The sequence below is a fragment of the Squalius cephalus genome, assembly GCF_949319135.1.
Source record: "Squalius cephalus genome assembly, chromosome: 20".
Lineage (NCBI taxonomy): Eukaryota > Metazoa > Chordata > Actinopteri > Cypriniformes > Leuciscidae > Squalius > Squalius cephalus.
The window spans coordinates 27,544,731-27,569,154 of NC_137141.1; the positions used below are offsets into that span (position 1 = coordinate 27,544,731).

General features: G+C 36.6%; 2 protein-coding genes across 2 annotated transcripts; one reads left to right on the plus strand and one right to left on the minus strand.

The window, feature by feature from the left end:
• Positions 1-532: 532 nt before the first annotated feature.
• On the plus strand, positions 533-18,740 carry tmem62 (transmembrane protein 62). The gene is made up of 14 exons (XM_079852951.1): positions 533-996; positions 4,088-4,199; positions 4,302-4,439; positions 7,465-7,510; positions 7,717-7,858; positions 8,580-8,704; positions 9,435-9,557; positions 9,738-9,893; positions 11,110-11,269; positions 12,437-12,550; positions 12,783-12,867; positions 12,968-13,063; positions 14,185-14,303; positions 15,936-18,740. The coding sequence occupies exons 1-14, from the start codon at positions 820-822 to the stop codon at positions 16,242-16,244; spliced, it is 1,902 nt and encodes a 633-aa protein (XP_079709077.1). The 5' UTR covers positions 533-819; the 3' UTR covers positions 16,245-18,740.
• Positions 18,741-19,369: 629 nt separating this feature from the next.
• Positions 19,370-24,082, minus strand: ptgr2 (prostaglandin reductase 2). Its single transcript, XM_079852952.1, has 9 exons — positions 23,929-24,082; positions 23,689-23,807; positions 22,990-23,181; positions 22,720-22,890; positions 21,413-21,622; positions 21,182-21,303; positions 20,060-20,147; positions 19,945-19,984; positions 19,370-19,844 (listed from the first exon to the last, which is right to left on the minus strand). Exons 1-9 carry the CDS (start codon positions 23,966-23,968, stop codon positions 19,780-19,782), a joined length of 1,047 nt encoding a protein of 348 aa, XP_079709078.1. The 5' UTR covers positions 23,969-24,082; the 3' UTR covers positions 19,370-19,779.
• Between the last annotated feature and the right edge of the window lie 342 nt (positions 24,083-24,424).

Below are 24,424 nucleotides of genomic sequence, written 5' to 3' on the forward strand. Positions count from 1 at the left end.
ATTCGTGGTTGTCGATACGATTCAAGGACGATATTGGTTCATTTAGAACGATACGATCCGAAACGATTCAGTGACTTGAAATCGATTCAGTGACTTTTTAGCCAAAAATTCTTGTAAGGGAATCAGGTATCAATTAATTATGGATATAAACAAACAAGTAAACAACAATTAATGTCAAATGCATTCACATTTTATTTGAATAAAGTAGGACTGCACGATTATGACAAAAATCGTAATTGTCGATTATTCCCTTGATATTATAATTGTTCTTGTCAGGTTAGACTATAATCAAAATTTTGTAGCAATAAAATATTTATTATACACATTTTCCATATTAATTTAAATTTATTTATTTAGTTAAATCAAGCTTTTGATGTAGTAAACCGATTTAAATAATTATTAATATGTAACTCTTCTAATTTTTTATAAAATACAATATTTAAACTGACAATCAACTGTGAAGTATCTTAGCTCCGCCCATTAGATGGCGGTAATGCACAATGATTGCAAGCTGCCAATATAATTTACCGAAGAAGAAGAAGAAGAATCCTGCCACCCGGAAGTTTCCCATTGATGATGTTGGCGATTACAACGCACTGATTTGTTCGTCCATTGCGCTTCTCTCCAATAGGGTCTGGCTGCAGACCTGCACTTGCACTCTCAGACTTGCACCCTTCTCCCTCTGTCTGTCTAGCGTTCAGTGAACCGAGTGACCGAGAATGTGAGGCTGTCTGAATTGAATTCCCCATTCAACATGAAGAAGAGAAGCGCGTGACTGTGAAGTGAAGTGAGGTGAGGAGAGTGTGTGATTTCATCAGGATGCTCAGGCTGTTCGCGGCGCTGATGATTGTTGGGCTGCTGCTCGCCTGCTTCACTACCTGGCTGTTTGACAGCTATGACACCGCCTGGCACCCGAAGCGCAGTTTACACCAGTCCAAGAAGATCAGCCCACCGTTTCCCAGCGGGCAGCGGGACAATATATTTTGGTTTGTGCAGGTAAGCACTAAGCAGTGAATGAGAGAGGTCATGATAACGTGTCACACTGTCATTAGGCTGTCAATGAGCTGATCATGTGATCGATGGGGGGTGGCTTTTATTTTGTGTTCTATCATAATTATTTATCCTTCGTTCAGGATTTTTGTGCGTAAAATGTACATTTATAGGTGATAGAGTTTACAGTTAAAGGTGTTACAAAAATGAAATGAACAATTATTTGTAAAGGACACATATCGCACAATTCCAGTGTAATCAATTATTTGATTTAATATTAAAGGGGTGGTATAATGGCCTTTTTACAAGATGTAAAATAAGTCTTTGATGTCCCCAAAGTATGTAAGTGAATTTTTAGCTCAAAATACCCCACAAATATTTTTATATAACATGTTAAAATTCTCACTTTTTGAGTGTGAGCTAAAACGCACCGTTTTTGTGTCTGTCCCTTTAAATGCAAATGAGCTGCTGCTCCCGCGAAAAGGGGGAGGAGCTTCAATTACCTCCTCACACAGACATGCACTGAAAATTTCTAAAACTTTTAGCCTTTTAACTGAAGTCAGACAAAGATGGAGAGACTCAAGAAGTGACAACATGTAAAATGCAACAGGACATTTCTGAATGGTCAACTGATGAATTTATGTAGCTAATGTGTAGTTATCTTCTAGTCATTGATTAGCATATTATGTCTTGATAGTCTATAAATCATGTTCCCGGGGGCGGGGTTTATGCAAATGTTAGGGTTTGTGATGTCACTAACCTGGAGGAATGTCCTGTAGTCCCAACCTGCCATTTGTTGTAATCCTTAAAAAGCAATTTCTTTAAAGGAAAATATCACCCTTTGCTTTGAACTTTGAGCGTTGTAACTTTGCAGATGTTGTTTATGCTCAAACAGCAACATTACTCACTAACTAAAGTTAGAAAAGTGAAATCATAATCAACCACCCCTTTAATATTAACTTTTCTATTGTCATAAGAAATATTGGCTGGGCCTACAACTCTAGTCTTAAGATTTTCCTCTAATGAAAATTTAGAGGATTTAAAAAACTAGTCTTTGGGATGTGCTGGAGATAAGTAAACGTTGTGATCTCAACCGAGCCTGATGAATCTTGACATTGACATCCTGTAATTATTCAGTGGAATATGACCATGATGTGTCTTCCTACATTGTTGTTTAAGAAATGAAAAGCTACACACACTTAGGGTTAGAAGAACTGTTGCCAAACATATAACATGCTAGAAACATAATAATCACTGCAATAATGATCCAATCATATACTCTTCAAGTCCCCCTGTAGTCAATAATTGTTTCCTTTAAAACTCATCTTTGATCACCAAAATTACATATTTAAAGGATTTTTCTTATTTGAACTTTTTTTTTGGCCGAGTTGTGTATATTACGTTATACATTCAGTATTTTTATTGTAATAGAATCACACAATTTCAGTAAAAACAATATGTTAATGCTGGGACACAATTTCAGCAAAAGGCATTTTATAATATTTAATTATTTTAGAGTAAATTTGTTATATATTTATTTAGAATAACTGTATTATTAATCTGTTAACAAACGGTTAGAGCTACAATTTTAGATTTTACAATTTTACAATGTCTTTCACATATAAATCACTTGGGGGTCCTTTTGGCCCGTTGTACCTTGTCATAGAAAATAGTTCATAATTGGTTCTTCAAAGATGAGTAAGATATGACTCTTGGAATAGTTATTTTTATAAGAACAACTTAATAAAATTAAATAGAAGGCTTAATTTCTGTGTGTGTCCTTCACACACCACAACACAGTACTCTAACTCTACCATTACGTTGGTGTGTATTTTGATGAAACTAAATTTTAAAACATTTCTTTGAGTGTAGACTTTCATAATTTGTTAATGGTCACATCAATTTGTGTCATTTTTTGTGTTATAAAATAGTATATTTGAAGAGCTCAGATGCAAAAGCCTCTAAGTGCCATCTGAAATTTTCTTCTAGAATGATCATTTTTATAAATCTTGTATATTTAAGTTAAAGGCCTAGTTCACTTTGAAATTAAATTTTGGTATGTTTTAGCTTACCTCAAGGGCATCCAAGATGTAGGTGTCTTTTTTTCCGCAGTAGTTTCAATATTGATATTTTTAGGTCAAACCGTTCTTGTCTGTCAGTCATTTAATGCAGGTCTGTGGTCACTGTCTCAAAGAGCATGATATATACACTAGATGTCGCCTTGTCTACGGCAGTTCATTGGAACGAATGTCTTTAAGGCGATGTCTAGTGTATATATCTATGCACCAGTCTGCGTACACGTCACACAGCAGGATGCGCGCGCGCCCTCAGATCACTTGGACGTGGCTGTGTATAAGAGGTAAAAACAATATAAATACTGTTAGTTTTCTCACACAAACCGCTCGTTTCGTGTCTTAGGCCATCAATGTGTACTTACGATGGAGAATTGTTTAATTTGGACGATGGGGAATTGTTTTAATTTGGACTCTGTGCTTGCTCTTTGAGACAGTGACCACAGACCTGCATTAAATGACTGACAGACAAGAACGGTTTGACCTAAAAATATCAAAATTGAAACTACTGTGGAAAAAAAGACACCTACATCTTGGATGCCCTTGAGGTAAGCTAAAACATACCAAACATTTGCATTGCCATTTAAGTGAAATTATTGAACTTAAATATACGAGCTTGATAAAAATGATCATTCTAGAAGAAAATTTCAGATGGCACTTAGAGGCTTTTGCATCTGAACTCTTCATTTATTTATATGAGAGAAAGAGAAAGAGAGAGACCATTTAGCATTTTTTTATCTACTATATGACATACTGGAAACAAAAAGCATGTCGCGGCTCTGATGTGTATGTACAGTGTGGATAAAGCCCTTATGTTATAGTTTGTATGGTTAAACATGAAACCTTCAGCTGTGTACTAACTCACACATAAGAGATGCCTCCTCTAATATCCCAGTGACACTTGTTCTATAAATAGGCAAGTAAGTTTTATGTGTGAGATTTCCAACACCCACTGTTAACTACACACAGGCCTGCATGAAACTCATTATGAACTGTTTTCCAACCGTGCTGATTTCTCTGTGTAGGTGTCCGACATCCATATCAGTCGTTTCCACGATCCGAGGCGCATTCCAGACTTCGAGAGGTTCTGTAGTGACACTATTGATGTGATAAAACCTGATCTTGTGCTGGCCACAGGTGAGCTAAAATATGTTAACTTATTTATAGATAGAATAAGATTTTATATGCAACATAAAACACATAAACACGCATGTGTCTTTTACTTCGACTATTTAACAGGTGACTTAACAGATGCGAAGACTGAGAGTAAAATGGGCTCTCTTCAACATGAAGTGGAGTGGCAGGCCTACCACAACGTCCTTAAAAGATCACGAGTGCTGGAACGCACAAAATGGATTGACATTCGAGGAAACCATGGTGATTATTTATGATTATTTATGATTAAGGATGAAGTTTTGAAAATATCAAGGTTTACCATGGGTTTACCCTAACACTCCAACCTGATCTATTGGACCTGAACCTGAACAATGTAAATTTTGTATGAATTCATACGGTTCATTTCACATTATACGGTTTTTAGAAGAAAAGTAAGCATGTAAATCCACCCCTAAACACAACCCTCACTGGGGTGTAAGCCGATCTTACAAAAACAATTCATTCGAATTAGCTACCAATTCGACAAAATGTAAAATAGTTACGAATTACCATGAGATTGTGTTGAATACTCTGCCTGTCTGCTGTAGGTCAGTAAAACTGATAGTTTTGCCCCAAAATCACAGCTGAAGCCACAGCAAGAAAGGCCTTGTCCACACTAATACATTCTCGATTGAAAACGCATCTTTTTCTCTCCGTTTTGGCCTTCTGTCCACACTGAGGGTCTGTTTACACAACACTGATTTCAACTAAAAATGGAAAACTTATAATGCGACGCCATTTTAGAGGCCTGAAAACGTAAGCTTTTGAAAACGGGTTTCAAAGTGCATGTTTTTGAAAACGATACCGTTATCGTCTCCATGTTAACTATAAAAACGCAAATTTGTGAGTACGGTGACCTCATGCGCATGCAAATTACGTGTTCAGTCTTTAGGCGCGTAGTGTTTCTTAACAAACTGACATCGCCAACTACTGGCCTGGCAGCAGAATACAGCGTTTTTAGTCATTTTCGCAGATCCGTGTGAACTGGTTCGTTTTAAAATCGTTTTATCATTATTGTCGTCTGTTTTAGACCGTACGTGGAATGGCCATTTTGAGTGCGACCTGGACTCAACAGAGAGTGGTGGGACATTTTACTAATAAAATGATCATGCCAGTAGCCTGGCTAACGTCAGACCTCTTTCTCATTGAGACGTGGTCTGGGAACCATATGTTAATTTTCTCGTATTTGAGGCGTGGTTTACGAATGCCCAGAGCCGTTTATTGGGCGCTATCAAATCAAATGCGCCTGTACGTAGCTCATAGCCAATCGTTTCAATTATACCAGATGACGTATGTAGAGCGGCAGAAATTGGACGAGGAAGAAGACGAAATAAACTTGCGTTCTAAACCACTTCGAACACTATCTAAGGCTGCATCGAAAGGTAACTTCGCGTCTGATGCCATGTTGGATCCATAGATATAAAAAAACTGCTTCGGTGTGTCGCATAGACGTCGTCATCGTCTTGCTGCTCCCTCCCCGTTCTGTGATTGGTTCCCTTTTTGAGGGGAAAATCTAGTCCATGGTATCTAGGCTGCCTAGCAGCGTGAATGGCAGCATGGGGAAACCCAGGCTATCGTGCCAGTAGAATAACGTGAGAACTTTATTATGTCTGCTCTCTCAGTATCGCCTAGTGAGCTTTTATACATGCACAGTAATGTGATTTAATTGTTTTCAGATGTTTCAGTGTGGATGTGAAATTTTTGGAAAACGCTAGTGTGGATGGAGAGCATTTTGAAGTGTCAAACGTATCCAGATTAAAGGGATAGTTCACCCAAACATTTTTGTCATCATTTACTCACCCTCATGTTGTTCTAATACTGTATTTTCCATCAACTGTCTGGTTACCAACATTCTTTAAAATATCTTGTTTTGTGTTCAGCAGGACAAAGAAATTCATACACGTTTGGAACAACTTTAGGGTTAGAAATGATTTTATTTTTTGGTGAACTATCCCTTTAATATAGACGTAACCGAATGGAGCTTACATACAGTTGCATATTTCAGTGGGATAGGAAAAATATTTTAACATTGCAAAAATGACCCACTTTAGCTTTGTTTTCTATTGTCAGTTGTGTCCAGATTTCATCTTAGACATGTCTGAAGGTTTGGGTGGGAGATCTAAATAAAGATCAGAATTGAGTTTCCTCTTCGCACGTCATTGTTTGTCAGGGACAATAATTGTACATCTTTGTCCCAGTGTCTGTTGGCAATAAAACAATTAAAGCAAAGACAGCTGGACACTATTATGTCACACTAATGACTTGAAATGAAGCCCAGCTCTATTAAACAGGATATTGCCTGCTTGTTGACACAAGAACAAACTTCGGTGGATTAATGACAACTTTGCCATCATGAGGCTGCTTATCATCTTATTACTCTAGTTATCTTGATTTAAAGGGATAGTTTAGCCAAAAATGAAAATTCTGTCATCATTCAGACAGCCTTGTTTTAGTATATATTAATATTTTGAGTTCACTTTTGTTTTTATATTTTTATGTTAAAGTTTTAATCATTTTTAATGTTTTTTTTTAATCTCATATTTTATTTTAGCTTTATTTCAATTATCGAAAATGATTTTTTTGGGGGTTTATAGGTTTAGTTTTAATTAACAATAACAACACTGTTACTCAGCTACTCTTCAAACCCATATGATATTTTATTTGTGTCTGTCATACACAAAAGGAGACTGAATGTTCATTCTGCACTTTTCCATAAAACTGATTGCGATAATATACGATAAAATACTCATACACTGCATTCCAAAACTTCAGAAGCCATTTGATTACTTTGCATGAGAAACAGACTGAAATTTAAGTCTTAAATTATACTTTAAGAATTATATTTCGCCATAGTTCTACTGACATATATCCCTTTAAGCTTCTTTTTACAACCAACCAGATGTGAGTTTGCAAAGGCAAGTCAATACTAAAACAGAAAATGCTATGCAGCACAGCAGAATCACAGCCAATCAAAATACATGTTTAATATACAGTTAATGTTTCATCTGGTATAAGTATATAAATATTAAGGTACAAAAATGGCATCAGCATCTCTAATGAACTCGCATAGCTCACATATCATTTTTCCCCTATTCCCATTATCCCATTTCCCCACAGGTCGTGTAACTGGTATTATATTACGAAAGCTGCCAGACATGTAATAAGAGCTCCATTATCAGTTATTTTGTCCCCACTCTTCTTACATTTCCAGGAAATCTTGACTAATATTCTCTTCTTGTCTCCTCAGATGCCTTTAATATTATTTCTCTGGAGAGCGTGAACAATTATTACAGGTCTGTACAAATATGACCAATGCAGAACATAATGGCTATAAAGCTACACAAAGGTTCAGATATTAAAGTCGACATAAAAAAAATCCCTTTACTTTTTTAATGCACGTTTAATAGTCATGTGAAATGACTTTTCCAGTCAGACCAGTTATACAAGATTTACACTGACTTGTCAACTGTTTTTTTTATATCCGTTTCTGAATACTTAGGAAATACTCTGCCAATCAGAAAGTTGGATCCTTCCACTACATACACAGAACCCCCTTTGGGAACTACTCGTTCATTTGTGCTGATGCCACTCTGACCCCTGGACCCAAACGGCCCTATAACTTCTATGGGATTATCGATCAAGTAGGAGATATGTTCATTTTAGCTTTGCTTATGTAAATGTAGAGCTGCACGATTAATCGTTAAAAGTTTGCGATCCCGATTCAAACACCCACGCAATCTTATTCCTAAATGAGCGCGATTCGGCTATGTCTATTAAACATTTGACAAGTACGATCACAGCGAACATCTGCCTTTGAGCCAGAGAGAGCGGTTGTCATGTATTGGTATGAAACCGCTTCACAAACTTTTAACCACACAGTATAATTACTTCTGTTACAAATATCCATATTATCACAGAATTACTGGGATTAAAGTTTATAGTTCTGATATAAACACTGATGTCTATGGAAGTGATCAGAATAGAGCACTCTTTGAAAGTAACATGGCGCTTCAACGACTGTATCAATTACATTGTTACGCCAGTAGGTGGCGACAAGTGACTGTTAAAAATATATTAGTCATTGAATCATTCATTCAAGAAGTTCGTTCAAAAATGCGGATTTATCCTGTAATGAAATGAGTAAGTAATGAATGTTTGAGCGAGTCATTGAATCATTCTTTTTTATAATTCATACAGATTAATTAAACATTTTAAATAGACTGCAGTAATTAACATTTTGTTCAGTTGTCTGCTCGGAATCGGCAAAAAAATCGTGATTATCAAGTTATCCAGAATCGTGCAGCTCTATGTAAACGTGATGACAACTTTCTCTTTGGACTGAAATATGAATGTTCTCCATAGACTCAGATGGACATGTTGGCGACCTTTAGAGAGGAGAGCTTGAGCAGTAACAAGTCCATCTGGTTTGGACATTATACCACATCTACTGTCATCTCTCCCTTCCCAGGAATCCGAGAGCTCATGAGGTTTGGAGAAATCTCACAGTAACTCTGTCATCCAATGCGAATTTTTTTTTTTTTTTTTCACTGATATCTGGCACAAATCATATTTACTTATGTTGCAATATGCTTATAAATAGTAAAAATGTTTGAGATATGATTTGGGTATTTTTGCTTAGCCAAAACTTTGACTAAACAGCATAAGGTTGTCAAATATGATTACAGTTTACAGTTAAATGTTTTAATATATATTAAAGCTGCAGTCCGTAACTTTTTCCCCCCAGAATTTATATAATAAGCGAGTACATCATGAATCTATTTTCCAAACCGTGTTTTTGTCTTATCCTGAATCACTACGGTACACCTATAATAAGTGTTTATATTCAGACTATTTTAGACTGGTTCAGGTCATACCAGTGCGGAGTAGCCCAGTACCTGCATGACTCGTCATAGACATAAACAGAGAGAAGTAGCTCCGGCTACACTGTTCTTCCGCAAGACACATGCAGTTACGTTTATTAACCGCTAGAGCGTCAAAAGTTACGGGCTGCAGCTTTAAATGTAATTTATTCCTGTGATGGTAAAGCTGAATTTTCAGCAGCCACAGCCTTGGCAGGACATTATTGTGTACACAGTACATAGTGTCTTTAGTAAATGCAAGCAAATGGGTAATTGCAGCCTATAAGTCCATTCTTTTCAGTGCAAACACATCGTATTCTGTTAAACCTTGGAATTTCATCCGTTGTGTTTTTTACAGTACAGCCGTAGCGTATTTGTGTGGGCACCTACACACACTAGGAGGCTTCATGCCAGTACTGCACAGTCGACATCAAGGAGGCACGATGGAGTTAGAGCTGGGAGATTGGATGGAGAACCGCAGGTAAGTTCACAAAGAACGAGGCCCACACTCAAGGGAATGCCACACGATGTAAATATAGCTGACTGTGTGAACAAGTACAAGAACAACAGCTGATATATGAGGAAGATATTTTGTTGTGCCCTAACTCTTATATAAAAAAAAAAAAAAAAAGGAGTCACATGCAGTTCTCCCTTGGTTCAGGTACAGGATATTGGCTTTCGACCATGACCTGCTTAGTTTCTCTGATTTGACGTTTGAGGACTGGCCAGCTGTGCTGATCACCAATCCCAAAGACGCACAGTACCTTCACCCAGGAGTGGAGCCTCTGGGTCGTATCCGCAGTTCCACGCACATCAGGTGTCTCTGTGTGTGTCCTCTTGAACCTTCAAGAACCTTCACCAAATGTTGATTAGAGCTGCACGATAAAATGAGAATCACAATTTTTTTGTTTCAAATAGAGATCACGATTCTCCCATGTTTCATGTTAAATGTTAAAGGGTTAGTTCACCCAAAAATTTCAATTTTGTCATTAATTACTCTCATGTTGTTTCAAACCCGTAAGACTTTCGTTCATCTTCAGAACACAAATGAAGATCTTTTTGATGAAATCTGAGAGCTTTCTGTCCCTCCATTGACAGCTACGCAACTACCACTTTGACTCTTCAAGAGATAAAGTAAAAGTAATCCATATGAATCGAGCGGTTTAGTCCAATGATCGCTTTATATGATGAACAGATTGAATTTTGGCTTTTATTCACATATAAACTTTCAACAACCAATGAGGTTCTTTCACGTGTTACTCAGCATGTTTGAGCTTCAGCAAGAACCAATGAGGTTCATTATCATGTGTTACGCAGAACGTTTGAGCTTCTGTTTATGTTTGATGATCAATGTTTATATGTGAATAAAAGCCTAAACTAAATATGTTCATCATATAAAGTGACTGATTATCTTAAAAAAAAATGTTTACTAAAACGATCAATTCATATGGATTAGTTTTACTATCTCTTTATGAACCTTTTAAACCGTCAAAGTGGTAGTTGCGAAACTGGAGGGACCGAAATCTCTCGGATTTCATTAAAAAGATGAACGAAATTTTTTCATGAATGAACATTATTTCATGAACGAAAGACTTACAGTACGGGTTTGGAGCGACATATGGTCAATTGTTTCATTTCTGGATGAATCAATGTTTTTTAACTAATCTCATGAATGAATGATTCAATAACAAATATGTTTTTTAACGTCACTTGTCGCCACCTACTGGCGTAATGATGTAATTGATACGATTGCTATTTGAATCGCCAAGTTACTTTCAGGTTACTTTTGAATGTTGCAGTGTGATTTGGTCATAGGTTTATTAGACACAGGCGAATTGTTGTCATTATGAGATTGCGTATGTGTTTCGAATCAAGATTATGATCTTTTAACGATTAATTGTGCAGCTCTAAACTTATGAATCATTATTGTCTCTCATCTGAACCTCACACTGTCTTGTCCCGTCATACTAAAAATGCCACATTTTGAAGATGCACTTCTTGTTGCTGAATGTGCCATGTGTCGGGTTCTGTAGGGTCCTGGCTTTTTCTGAATCTCCGATCACAGCTGTGTATGTGAGTGTGGATGGAGTTTCACTGGGAAAAGCGGTCAGCGCTGGGGATCCTTTATATGTGCTGCTCTGGGATCCAACTCTCTACGCTACTGGACTGCACACTATCAGAGTAAAAGTGGAGGTAGGTAATGATTAGGTAATCAACCCTAAGAATGAAACTTTATGGTGCAACCATTCCCTCAAACCACGTGACTTGAGGAAAGTTTTTATTTTTCTTAACAACTGGACAATCAAATTCTGTCTGGTTGATGATAAATTGAACAAAAATTCCCATAGACTTTTTAAAGGGAGGAATATCTGGAGACAGAATATTATACAGATAGACTTAAGCAACCACTTAGAAAACACAGAATAGCAACATGCTTAAAACCACACAGAAAACCTTAGCAACTGCATAGTAACACCCTGGCAACCACCCAGAACATCATAGCAACCTCAAAACAACATGCTTAAACCACTCAGAAACTTCAATCACATAGTAACGCTCTGGTAACCACCCAAAATATCCCAAGCAACTGAAAAGCAACATGCTTAAACCACTTAAAACATTAGCAACCGCATAGCAACGCCGTGGCAACCACCCAAAATATCCCAGCAACTGCAAAGCAATATGCTTAAACCATTCCAACCTTAGCAACCACATAGCAGTGCTCTGGCAACAACCCTGAACACCCCAGCAACTGCAAAGCAATATGCTTAAACCACTTAAAACCTTAGCAACCGCATAGAAATACCCTGGCAATCAACAAGAACACCCTAGCAACCTAAATTAACATGCTTAAACCACTTAGAACCTAAGCAACCATATAGCAGTGCCCTGGCAACAACCCAGTACACTTTAGCAACATGCTTAAACCATTCAGAACCTTAGCAACCATATAGCAATGCCCTGGCAACAACCCAGTACACTTTAGCAACATGCTTAAACCATTCAGAACCTTAGCAACCATATAGCAATGCCCTGGCAACAACCCAGTACACTTTAGCAACATGCTTAAACCATTCAGAACCTTAGCAACCATATAGCAGTGCCCTGGCAACAACCCAGTACACTTTAGCAACATGCTTAAACCATTCAGAACCTTAGCAACCATATAGCAACGCCCTGGCAACCAACAAGAACACCCTAGCAACTGCAAATAAAGGTTTATAATAATAATAATAATAAGCTGATACATTCTAAAATAATGGCTGCCTTAAAACTCACGCTGGGGGGTCAACTGCTGGTGTTTTAAGAGAATGGCCCAGTGGGAGCTTTTCTCACCTGTTCTCTGTCTCTTTGTTCCAGGACTCGGCAGGTCGCTCAAAAGTGCGAGAGCATCACTTCACCCTGGAGGAGGACCTCACCCCCAGCTTTGGCTTCATGCAGTCCTTCATCCTCCTCACAGACCACTACATACTGGTAGGAAAATGCAAAAGACAAAAGTCATGGTGTGGTACTGAAAAATTAATCACATCATACACAAATGAGTGTTTATTTCACTCATTCTTTAAATGATCAAAGCTTTAAAAGTGTCATAATTCACATTTTTGGAGATGGATTTTCATAGATTAAGTTTGAAAGTCTGGATCTGGGACAAGAGTACAACAATAAAGGTACTGTTAATGAATATTAAATGCATGTGTTCCCACAGGCACGGATTGCCTTTGTGGCAATAGTATTACTAAACCTTGGTGGACTTGTACTCTTCAGATTTATGCCTGTATCTTCAACAAGAGGTATTTCAGTTGCTTTAACGTATAACAAATCTTCTGTCCTGTCTTCATAGTGCCAAAGCATAATTGACATTTCACACTATAAACTCTTCTAATTTATCAGGGCTGTCTTCTGAAGCGTGGATCTCCCTGCATCTTGTCAGTAAGAGCAACGTGTTCTTCTACTCTCTGCTGCTGTTCAACCTGTGTACAGCATTAGGTAAGTCATTGCCTGGCACCACTTTTACAGTTTTGCACATTGATAGAACATAATGACTTAAACTACCACTGTAGAAGGCCTGTGATCATTATTATACAGAAAGAGAGAAGTATTTTTTTTTCAATTCAACCATTCAGAAGAGAGAATGAATTATAGATAATGGCATAATTGTTATATTATAGATAACTGCCTCTTAGATTTATAAATGCCTATAACTAACCCTTGACCTGCATAATTCATTGTAAGCAACAACAGATATATTTTCTTCAACATTATCTTTATTGATTTTAGACACTAAAGAAAAATAAAGAAAAAAAAAATATATATATATGCATGTCAAAACATTGGTACAATAATATCATGACGTGAGTGATGTTAAACCAGGTTACACAGAAAATAGACTATTTGGATCAGGTTCCATACTTTGAAAAAATTGACAATTCCTGTAACCATTGTTTAAAATTAGGGCTTATAAAATCAATAGAACTGTAAATTTCAAATTAGATAAATTAAATAGAAATTTATACTGGTCATTTTTGACCCAAAACATAACAGGTGTAATTTTTTTTAAACAGTTCACAAATCAAAAATAAAAATTCTGTCTTAATTTACTCTTCCTTGTGTTATTCTAAATTTGTATGAGTATTTCATCTGTGGAACACATTAGATATTGTTTTTATAAAAACAAAAGTGTTTGTTTTTTTGCCTATACAATGAAAGTCAATGGGGTCCAAAAAATCTTCAAGCCCCATTGACTTTCATTGTATGGACAAAAAAACCAAAAAACACAAATGTGATTTTCTTCAAAATATCTTGTGTTCCACAGAAGACAGTAAGTCATGGAGGTTTGGAAGGATGTGAGGGTGAGTAAATGAAGACAGAATTTTCATTTTGGGGCAGACTATTCTTTTAAGCAGTCAGATCCACAGATGTGTTTTTCAGGTGTCACTTTTATTGTGAATTCTGAAGAAACAATGAATAATCATGCTAAATATAATTATGTAGCCCTACTTGGCTTGCTAAAGAGTTCAGTGAAGACGTGTCAGGATGAACTCAGTTGCAAGGTGTCCTTGCAATTACTGTGAAGAAGGAACATTGTGCTTTGTCTGCTGGTTTTTCAGGTCCATGGTTCATTGGGGAAGTCATAGATGGACACAATGGAGTCTGCTTTTCCTTTGGCGTGTTTGTGGATGGGCATTTCCTTGAAGGCAGTCTGACATATGTCGTGGGAGTCATGCAGGTAATTCAGGATTTAGGGTTGGGAACCGAGAACCTGTTCTTTTCTGAAATAACTGGAACCGTACAAAATTAGAAATAGAATTGACTGTATAACGCTGAATGTCACAGAATAGGACTGTATAATTAATATATGAAAAAAAAATACATACATACATTGTTGTATTTTCAGCATCTGGTGTCTCACTATACAAGGACATGAAAACATAAACTTATGTTTACATAAACATAAACTTAACTAGCTTTTCACCATTTTGTTTGATAAAATGAATGAGAGGCCTTGCTGTATTGTGAATACAATCACAGCTGAAGGGCATTGTTAGGCACAACGCAAAGTACCTTATTGCTTTTAAGGTAACCACAAATTACAAATATGGAAGCCGAAAATATATGTATTAATATGTTGCTCTTTTTGAAGCAAAAACATTAAATTCCATCCTTCAACCTGAAAAATAGTCCCTGACAATGACAGTAAACGGCAAGAGAATGTTCCTAGATCGATGTAATGCCTCATCTAATAGACCTCAAGTAAAAACTTTATTTTTTAACACAATATATGAAGAGTTCAGATGCAAAAGCCTCTAAGTGCCATCTGAAATTTTCTTCTAGAATGATCATTTTTATCAAGCTTGTATATTTAAATTCAGTAAATTTCACTAAAATGGCAATGAAAATGACCTATTAATTGTCATTTCAGTGAAATTACTGAACTTAAATGTACAAGCTTGATAAAAATGATCATTCTATAAGAAGATTTCAGATGGCACTTAGAGGCTTTTGCATCTGAACTCTTCATATATTTCCACTCACATACATATGCTTAAACCAAAAAATGAAAATTATGCCATTAATTACTCTCATGTCGTTTCGAACCCATAAGACTTTCGTTCATCTTCGGAACACAAATGAAGATTTTTGATGAAATCTGAGAGCTTTCTGTCCCTTCATTGACAGCAACGCAACTACCACTTTGATGCTTCAAAAAGTTCATAAAGAGATCGTAAAAATAATATTTTAATGAGACAAGATCACTTCATATGATGAACATATTTGATTTAGGCTTTTATTCCCATATAAAAATTGATCAGATAACATAAACAGAAGCTCAACCAAACCTGCTTGACGCGTGAGAACTCTTTCACTCTTGCTGAAGCTCAAACACGCTGCGTAACACAAGAATGAACCTCACTGGTTCTCGCACATCAAGCGAACATGCTTGAGCTTCTGTTTACCACAACTGATGTGTGAGTTGATGTATGTTTATATGTGAATAGAAGCCTAAATTCATCATATAAAGCGATGGTGTCCCTTCAGAAAATTTGGACTAAACCACTCAATTCATAAAGATTAGGTTTACGATCTCTTTATAAACTTTTTGAAGAGTCAAAGTGGTAGTTGCCTAACTGTAAATGGAGGGACAGAAAGCTCTCAGATTTCATCAAAAAGATCTTCATTTGTGTTTTGAAGATGAACAAAAGTCTTACAGGTTTGGAACGCCATAAGGGTGAGTAATGACAGAATTAAAACTCTCAGCATGAGAAAACGTTCATTTTCCTAACTCAAACCAGAAACTTTCTTACAATTCCCAACGCTAACTATAACGGGTGAGTCATAACATGCCGTCTGTCATCCACAGGTGCTTTTCTTCAATATGCCTCTCACTTATTACCTCTGCTGGAGTCTTCACCACAGGTGTCGTGGCACCAACTTCCGCTCACAAATCTGCCGGCCGGGCTGCCGCTGGAGGGCGCTGGCCATGCACTTCGGCATGCTGGTCCTCATGATCTGGCAAGCCTATTCTTGCTACTTCCTGCTGGAGACCTACGGGCCACTGGCCTTCTTCCTGTCTCCCATACGTACCTGGGCCTTTCTCATGGGCCTGCTGTTGGTGTACAAAGCATGGTGGGGAACTCCTCCTCGTTTCAAGACCAACCGGCCATTGTGACGCTGAGAGGGGTCTTCATCTGTATCATTGTGACAGACATTGTTTTGTGCCAAGCTCTTCCCTCCTTTCACCACTGTCTTCACAGTCATCAAATTGCCAGTCATTCCCATTACATGTTAGGATAGAGAAAATAGCCTTTAGTTAATATACAAATCCGTTGTGTGGAGCGATGATGTCATCACACGTGGATGATGGAGCCGTTTACAACCTTTGACACTCAGACACGTTGGTAGTTTTCATAGCCAGTTCCCACCATTGTGAAGCCAAGCAGTGTTGAAGTCCTGACAGATGTGTGTGGTTAAGCATACCTGTCACTTTGATAATCTGCACATTATGTTCTTGTCAAATTATGTTTGTTTTTATGTGTGAGGAGCAATCAAGAAAGGAATAAGCCTGCCTGATATTCTTAATGATTCTGCACAAAACTGCCACTACACAGAGAGGTCATTTAATATGGATCTCCTCAAATGTTTTTAAAGCATATATCACACTGTAAAGAGGGGAAGATAGCTCTTTCTCAATTTTCTTACACCTGTACACAATAATATGTAACGGTCAATTTATGTGACGAAGCTGGCCATTATCGCAAATTGTTTCAGACAGAATTGTTTCATACACCACTCCCACCAATGAAAATAATTTTAAAAAAAGCCGAAGCATCAAGCTTAGCATGTCACCAAGCAACAAACAGATTGGAACTGTGTATGTGAGCATAATGGGACGCTGTTCAGCCAATCAGAACCATAATGACCAGCATTATCCCCACTTATTACATGGCTACTTACCAAAATACCCACATTTTATTATGCTAGGAAAAACTACTGTCACATGTGGGGCATGAAATTGCCTGAAATAATGGTCATTATACAAAAATATTTGACATTAATTGCCAACATTGACCAGAATGTGTCAGAATTATAGGGTTAGTTCACCCAAAAATGAATATTCTATCAATTTCTCCCTCTTATATTGTTCCAAACCTGTAAGACGAAACCTTCGAAACACTAATGAAGATGTTTTTACAGAAGCTCAACAATACTTAACGTACAAGAGCAAACCTCATTGCTTCTCAGTTTGAGCTTCCATTTGACATATTTGATGTACGTTGATCGATGTTTATATGTGAATACAAGCCTAAATTGCGATGGTGGATTTCTTTTAAAATGTCCTTTTTGAACCTTTTAAAGCATGAAGGTTTTTGTGGAATAGCCTTTGAATGGAGGGACAGAAATCATTACAAATATCTTCATTTGTGTTTCAATGATAAACAAAAGTCTTGTGGGTTTGGAGCGACGTGAGGGCGAAGAATTGATGACAGAATTTACATTTCTGAGTACGTTTTTTCTAAATAAGTTTTGGTATGTAACTCAAAGTAAGCCTCTTCACTGCCAAAATATAATCCACCATCTACAGTGGAAGATTTTATCTACAATTTACTCAAACCTATTAAACATTCAAATGCATATTCCAAAAAAAAGACTGTTCTCTCAAAAGGAAGAAACCACTATATTTATATAGATGAGCATGAATGTAGAACGTTTTTGTACAATGCACAATGGTTCGTAGTCACAGTTAATCACTAATGGCCACTTAATGATACACATCTAAACACATGCCAGACATTTTGGCCTGCTAAAGTGCACGTGCCCATAGCATATAGAATAAAACACATGGAAACAATCAAATGTGCACAATTCTGTTACATTTATTAAAGAAATGTTAAGCAGCTCTTTTATAGTTGGTTTTGCACAGTTGCAAACCACACAAACCTAAGGACAATGGCCATTTTGCCCCCATAATCCACTTGACAAGTGACAGAAAGAGCTGTGACAAGAGTTTCTGGTGGATTCACTGTTTTGTCAGGTCACTCAAGGTCTCTGTTCTCTCTCAGGAAAGTAAAGACTTGAACAATAGGCTGCTCTAGTTTGTCTTTCAATGACCTGAATGTTATTTTGAAAGAGTTTTGTTGCAGTTTTAAGGCACATTATAGTGAGAATGAACATTTTTAGAAGATTCAACATTTACTCAGTACTTGTAATTCTAGATTTGTGGTGAACCAATAGGATTTTGAATGTCTGATGATGAAATATCTGCTTATATGTGATTTGGTTTTAATTACTGTATTGAATTTTTAACTTATTTTAATGTATGCATCCACATTGATATTGTAATGTATATTCCTTCCAGTTGTTCTGCACTGTTTTTATGGGCATTCTCTGTTTCTGTGATCATGTGATTTTTGTAGTTTCACTGATGTTGGAAAGTGCTGTTCACAAATATACGAAAAAATATATATTTTCAGTGAAAGATGAATACATATTTACTTCTACACATTTTCTTTATTCAGATTTACAGCTGACATGGTTGTTTTTCGACATGAAAATGACCTCAATTTATATGTGTCACATTTCTGCAATCATCTTGCATTGGAATTGATTTATCTGGCTGTATTCATGTACTGTACAACAAAGTAAAGGGGTTTCATATTGTGATTTTCATATTTTGTGGCGTCTTTTTCATGTAAAGGTATCAAAGAGTTTGTAATCTTATTGTCTTAAAAAAAAGATATATATATATATATATATATATATATATAATACAATTAATTTACTTGTAAGAGATAAAGCTAACCATTTTCAAACTAGCCACCATCTTAGATTAGATTAGATTCATTTTATTGTCATTGTACAAACATACAATAATTATTTATTTATTTTTATTTTTCAAAATTTTTAATTTAAATTTTTTTTCATCTTGATATCTGGCACATATTCTGTTAAAACATTTGTGGTCAGTAAGAATAAAAAAAAAAAAAAGAAACTAATACTTTTACTCAGCAAGCATGCATTCAATTGATAGAAAGTAACAGTAAACAGTCATCCAAAAAAATACTGAAACAATTGTATCACAGTTTCCACATTAATATTAAGCAGCACGACTGTTTTCCACATTAAAAATAATAAATATTTCTTGAGCACCAAATCATATTAGAATTATTTCTGAAGACTGGAGTAATGATGCTGAAAATTCAGCTTTGTCATCACAGAAATAAATTACATTTTAAAATATATAAAATTTGCTGTTGCAGTTTTACTGTATTTTTGATCAAATAAATGAAGCCTTGGTGAGACTGAGACATAGTTACATTTATTTTCTGAACAAATTATATACATTTTCAGTGGCAAACCTCAAGCAGTCTTTAAATCAAACTTTTGTTAAACAAAAAAATCTACTTTTAATCAAACAAAATGTTAAACTTTTGATATGTTACTGAAAACCGACATTAAAATTAGTTTAAAATGGAAATTTAGAACAAGGCCAATTTTAATTTAAATTCATTTTATTTTAAACTTGTCATTTATCTGATGCCTTTATCTATAGTGACTTCCAGCTCACTTAAAGGGACAGCCCCACTGAAGCAACATCAAATGTTTTTTCAATAGAGTGCTTCTTAGTAACCTTTGGGTTACCAGTCCAGATTCTTAACAACTACACCGCAAAACTCCCACAAGGCCTCCAGATGCAGATGCTTGTGTCAGTCTGAAATTTTGACAACTTGTTTACCTACGTTGCCCCCGGTCATCATGGAGCAGAACGCCTCTGAAATATGCAAGTATAGTATTAATATAATAAAAAAGGATGGTTCATGCAATATGTATGCAGAGTACATGAGAAATTAATGACAATAACACACACTCACCTCCCATGTTTTCTATACCAGTTACAACAGTTTCCAACACCTGTAAAATGAAAAGGGGGAATATGGTGAACAAAAGGTTTGTAATGTTTTGGAAACATGACTGTGGTAGATTTACCTTTATCTGGCCCATCTTTACCCAGTGACCGAGCTGCATAAGACCTTCTTCATGTTTCTCCAAGTAGTTCAATACAACAAATCTCTCCCTGTGAACATATAGTGCGTACAAGTTGGGAATATAAAAATGATATGGCTGTCAAAAATAAAACAGCTATTTCTGTGATTAATATTTCCTGTATAATGTGTTAAAAATAACTCAACCGTGGCTCTCTGTGAAACACCCGAAAAAAACCTTTTTTGTCTGTGCGGATGGTCTTATTGCGCTTCAACGGACAAACATGAAATTGTCAAAATGCCTGTTTTTGTCAAGTATCTTTGTAAGCACAGTCTTAAATGAGTTAAAAAGTTTTAAAGGGAAGTAAAGAGTTGGAGAAAGTCAGATTTGTGTCAGATCTGTGTCATGTGCGGCAGGTCTTAAAGTGACAGTAACCTAATATTCCTGCTGCTGTCTGTCATTAATGTTAATCAAAGGACAAAAGAACAAGAGAAAATCCCTCACTGCTCTTGATTGGATAACTTTTGTAGAAATAGTCTATATTCAATACAGTGAAGACTGTGCAGTGTTATTTTACTTTATTAATTTTCTGTACTATTTCTTACCTGAATATTACTGTACGACCTACCAGAAAATCTTAAAGCAGTGTTTATTTCATTTGTATCTTTATTCTATTGTATTCATTTGTGCCATCACTTGTAATTTTGTTTATTTGTTCTTATTTTATTACAGACTGTTTACTTCAACATACATACTGATGTTTGAACTTTATATTAGTTAGGCTAATAGTTTTTGTTGTGATATTAAAATTGTAACTGAGAATTGTGAAATTTCACTGGTATGAAAAGTGTTGGTCTCATTATTATTATTTATAAAAATACAATGTTATCTGGGTCAAAAAGGTTAAAAAAACAAAAAAACAAACAAAAAAGATGGCTTTCAATTATACTGTATTGATGAATGCCAATAATTACTCATTTCTTTCCCAGAAATTGAGAAAAAAATGGATAAATCACAATTATTTTGTAATAGATTGACAGCACTAGAAAAATTCATATAAAGAAAACCACAAACATACAAATGTATTAGCCAACAAACTAGGTCCAACTAGTTTCTCTCTGATACCTTGTAATGTTGTTGCGACGCAAAGCATCTTGGGTATGCTCACTTAGAGGAGGAGGGTAAGGTACATCCTTATTGTACTGTGAGATTTGGCCGCACAGGATCACATGACCACCGGGATTCATCTACACAGCATGAGAATTGCACTTTAACACAAAAACAACCCTCCGAAATTGACCCAAAAAAAAAAAAAAAAACATTGTAAGAAGGCAGCACATACTGTGAGGACTGTACCTGTGATATAACAGCATCGCTGATGGGACCGCCTACATTGTCAAAGTATACATCAATGCCTCTGGGACACTGCTCTCTCAGCGCTGAGCTGATATCTCCAGTTCTGTAGTTTATCCCTGCTGTAAAACCCAGCTCCGTTACCAAGGTCTGGCATTTCTGGTCGGAACCGCAAATGCCCACGACTCTCTCACAACCATCCAATCTGCCAATCTTGAACAACAGAGGAGAGAATTAAAATAAAAGGGCAAGGACAGAGCAAAAATGATTTAAGTTTTAAGAATGTATTATGCATGAAGCACATAGTTTGACTTATAGCACTCTATATAATACCAAATGAGGTCCGTTTACATGACACCGTTTTCAACTATATACGGAAAACTTTTTATGCGTTAACGGTGTTTTGACCAATGACCATCCAAATGGTCATTGGCAAACTTAAGACGGGCCTTGACATGTGCTGGTTTAAGCAGGGGAACCTTCCGTGCCACGCATGATTTCAAACCATGACGTCTTAGTGTATTACCAACAGTAACCTTGGAAACGGTGGTCCCAGCTCTTTTCAGGTCATTGACCAGCTCCTCCCGTGTAGTTCTGGGCTGATTTCTCACCTTTCTTAGGATCATTGAGACCCCACGAGGTGAGATCTTGCATGGAGCCCCAGTCCGAGGGAGATTGACAGTCATGTTTAGCTTCTTCCATTTTCTGATTGCTCCAACAGTGGACCTTTTTTCACCAAGCTGCTTGGCAATTTCCCCGTAGCCCTTTCCAGCCTTGTGGAGGTGTACAATTTTGTCTCTAGTGTCTTTGGACAGCTCTTTGGTCTTGGCCATGTTAGTAGTTGGATTCTTACTGATTGTATGGGGTGGACAGGTGTCTTTATGCAGCTAACGACCTCAAACAGGTGCATCTAATTTAGGATAATAAATGGAGTGGAGGTGGACATTTTAAAGGCAGACTAACAGGTCTTTGAGGGTCAGAATTCTAGCTGATAGACAGGTGTTCAAATACTTATTTGCAGCTGTATCATACAAATAAATAGTTAAAAAATCATATATTGTGATTTCTGGATTTTTTTTTTTAGATTATGTCTCTCACAGTGGACATGCACCTACGATGACAATTTCAGACCCCTCCATGATTTCCAAGTGGGAGAACTTGCAAAATAGCAGGGTGTTCAAATACTTATTTTCCTCACTGTAACTGGGATTGTTTTGACAATGTTTGTATGTAAAAAAAAAAAAAAAAATCCTATTTCATAATAACTAAATCTCTATGTTTTAGTAGAGAAAAGGCCAGGCACACATTACCTGTCCAGCAACTGACCCACAAGCTCCAGCTGCTCCACTGATGACCATTGTCTGGTGAGTTCCTGCAGTCACATGACCCTTCTCTCTCACACCTAACAGCGCAGTGAGGCCAGGCATGCCTACCGCTCCTAGCACATATGACAGGTGTCCATCTACCAACTCTGGGTCAACCTGTAAGAACGAGTACACCACACATCATAAAGCCTCATATCCATATACATCAGAGGTCTATTTGATCTAACTTGATAAACTATTTGATAAACATTACACCTTTTGTAAAAGGCTGCCGTCCATCACATCGTAGGTTTGCCAATGCCAGTTGAAGGAGGTGACGATATTGCCCACAGATAATGCCTTGTTCTTGCTGGCCTCGACTACACCAACTCCACCTCCATCCACACACTCATCTAATCTCCATGGCAACAGGTAGTCTGCTCCAGTATCATCGTTCATGCGACAGCGCTGAATTGAGTTTGGTGTTGTATTGTTTCATAAATAAGTGAATAAGTTAATGCTTGATGATAATAAATTAATTCAGGCTGATATTTGTTGTGAATAATATGCATGCGTGTGTATATATATATATATGAAGAGTTCAGATGCAAAAGCCTGTAAGTGCAATCTGATAAAAATGTATTGCATTGCAAAAATGCATTGATAAAAATGATCATTCTAAAAGAAAATTTCAGATGGCACTTAGAGGCTTTTGCATCTGAACTCTTCATATATATATATATATATATATATATATATATATATATATATATATATATAGCCTATATATATATATACACACACACTCAAACAAAATAGACAAGTATGTACAGCTGTGCACTCACACAGAATAGAATAGAATTAACAGGGAATGGAATGAAGAGGTAGGGTATTGTATTTACTTCATGAAAACTCAAATCACATATAAAAGATAATAAGAAGAAAGAATTAATGAATCAAGGAAGGTCATCTCACCATGTACGGGTCAACTGAAAGAAAGAGTGTCCGGACTAACACTTGCCCTTCTTTCAACTCGGGGGATTTCCTAATCTCTTCTACACGAAAATTCTCTGGAACCGGATGACCATTTTTTCCTGATCATACAGGGAAAACCAATGAACTGGAGACCCTTGCATTGCAGCACAGTGACGTCCTGATTAGTGGACTATGTTGTTAATTAAGTGTAAACTAAGCAAAATCATCAACATGGTTTACCTGGTCGGGAGCGCAACACAACTCTTTTAACATTTAACATTTTCCTTATTTTTTTATTTTATTACTCAAGGTTTTTAAGACTTATAATGCAACTCTCAAAATCGTGCTCGCAGCGACTGCATTTCTTCCTGATATAATCACATGACACCCAGGCGCTCGTCTGATTGGCTGCAAGATATTTAAAGGACTGGTCGCATGTGCTGTGATGATGGGAAATCAGACTCACGAATCGGTTCTTTCGAACAGTTCGTTTCAAAGAACCGGTTCTTTTTTATGACTATATGGCCTAGTTTCAAAGACAGGGTTTTACACTAAGACAGGATTAGGCCTTAGTTCAATTAGGACATTTAAGTAGCTTTTTTAAACGTGCCTTAAAAACATTAGAGGTGTGCATCTTGAGACAAAACAATGGCACTGATATATTTTAAGATATTTCAGTTCAAGTTGCTTTCAGCTCAAACATGCATTTTAGTCTGGGACTAGCTTAAGCCTTGTC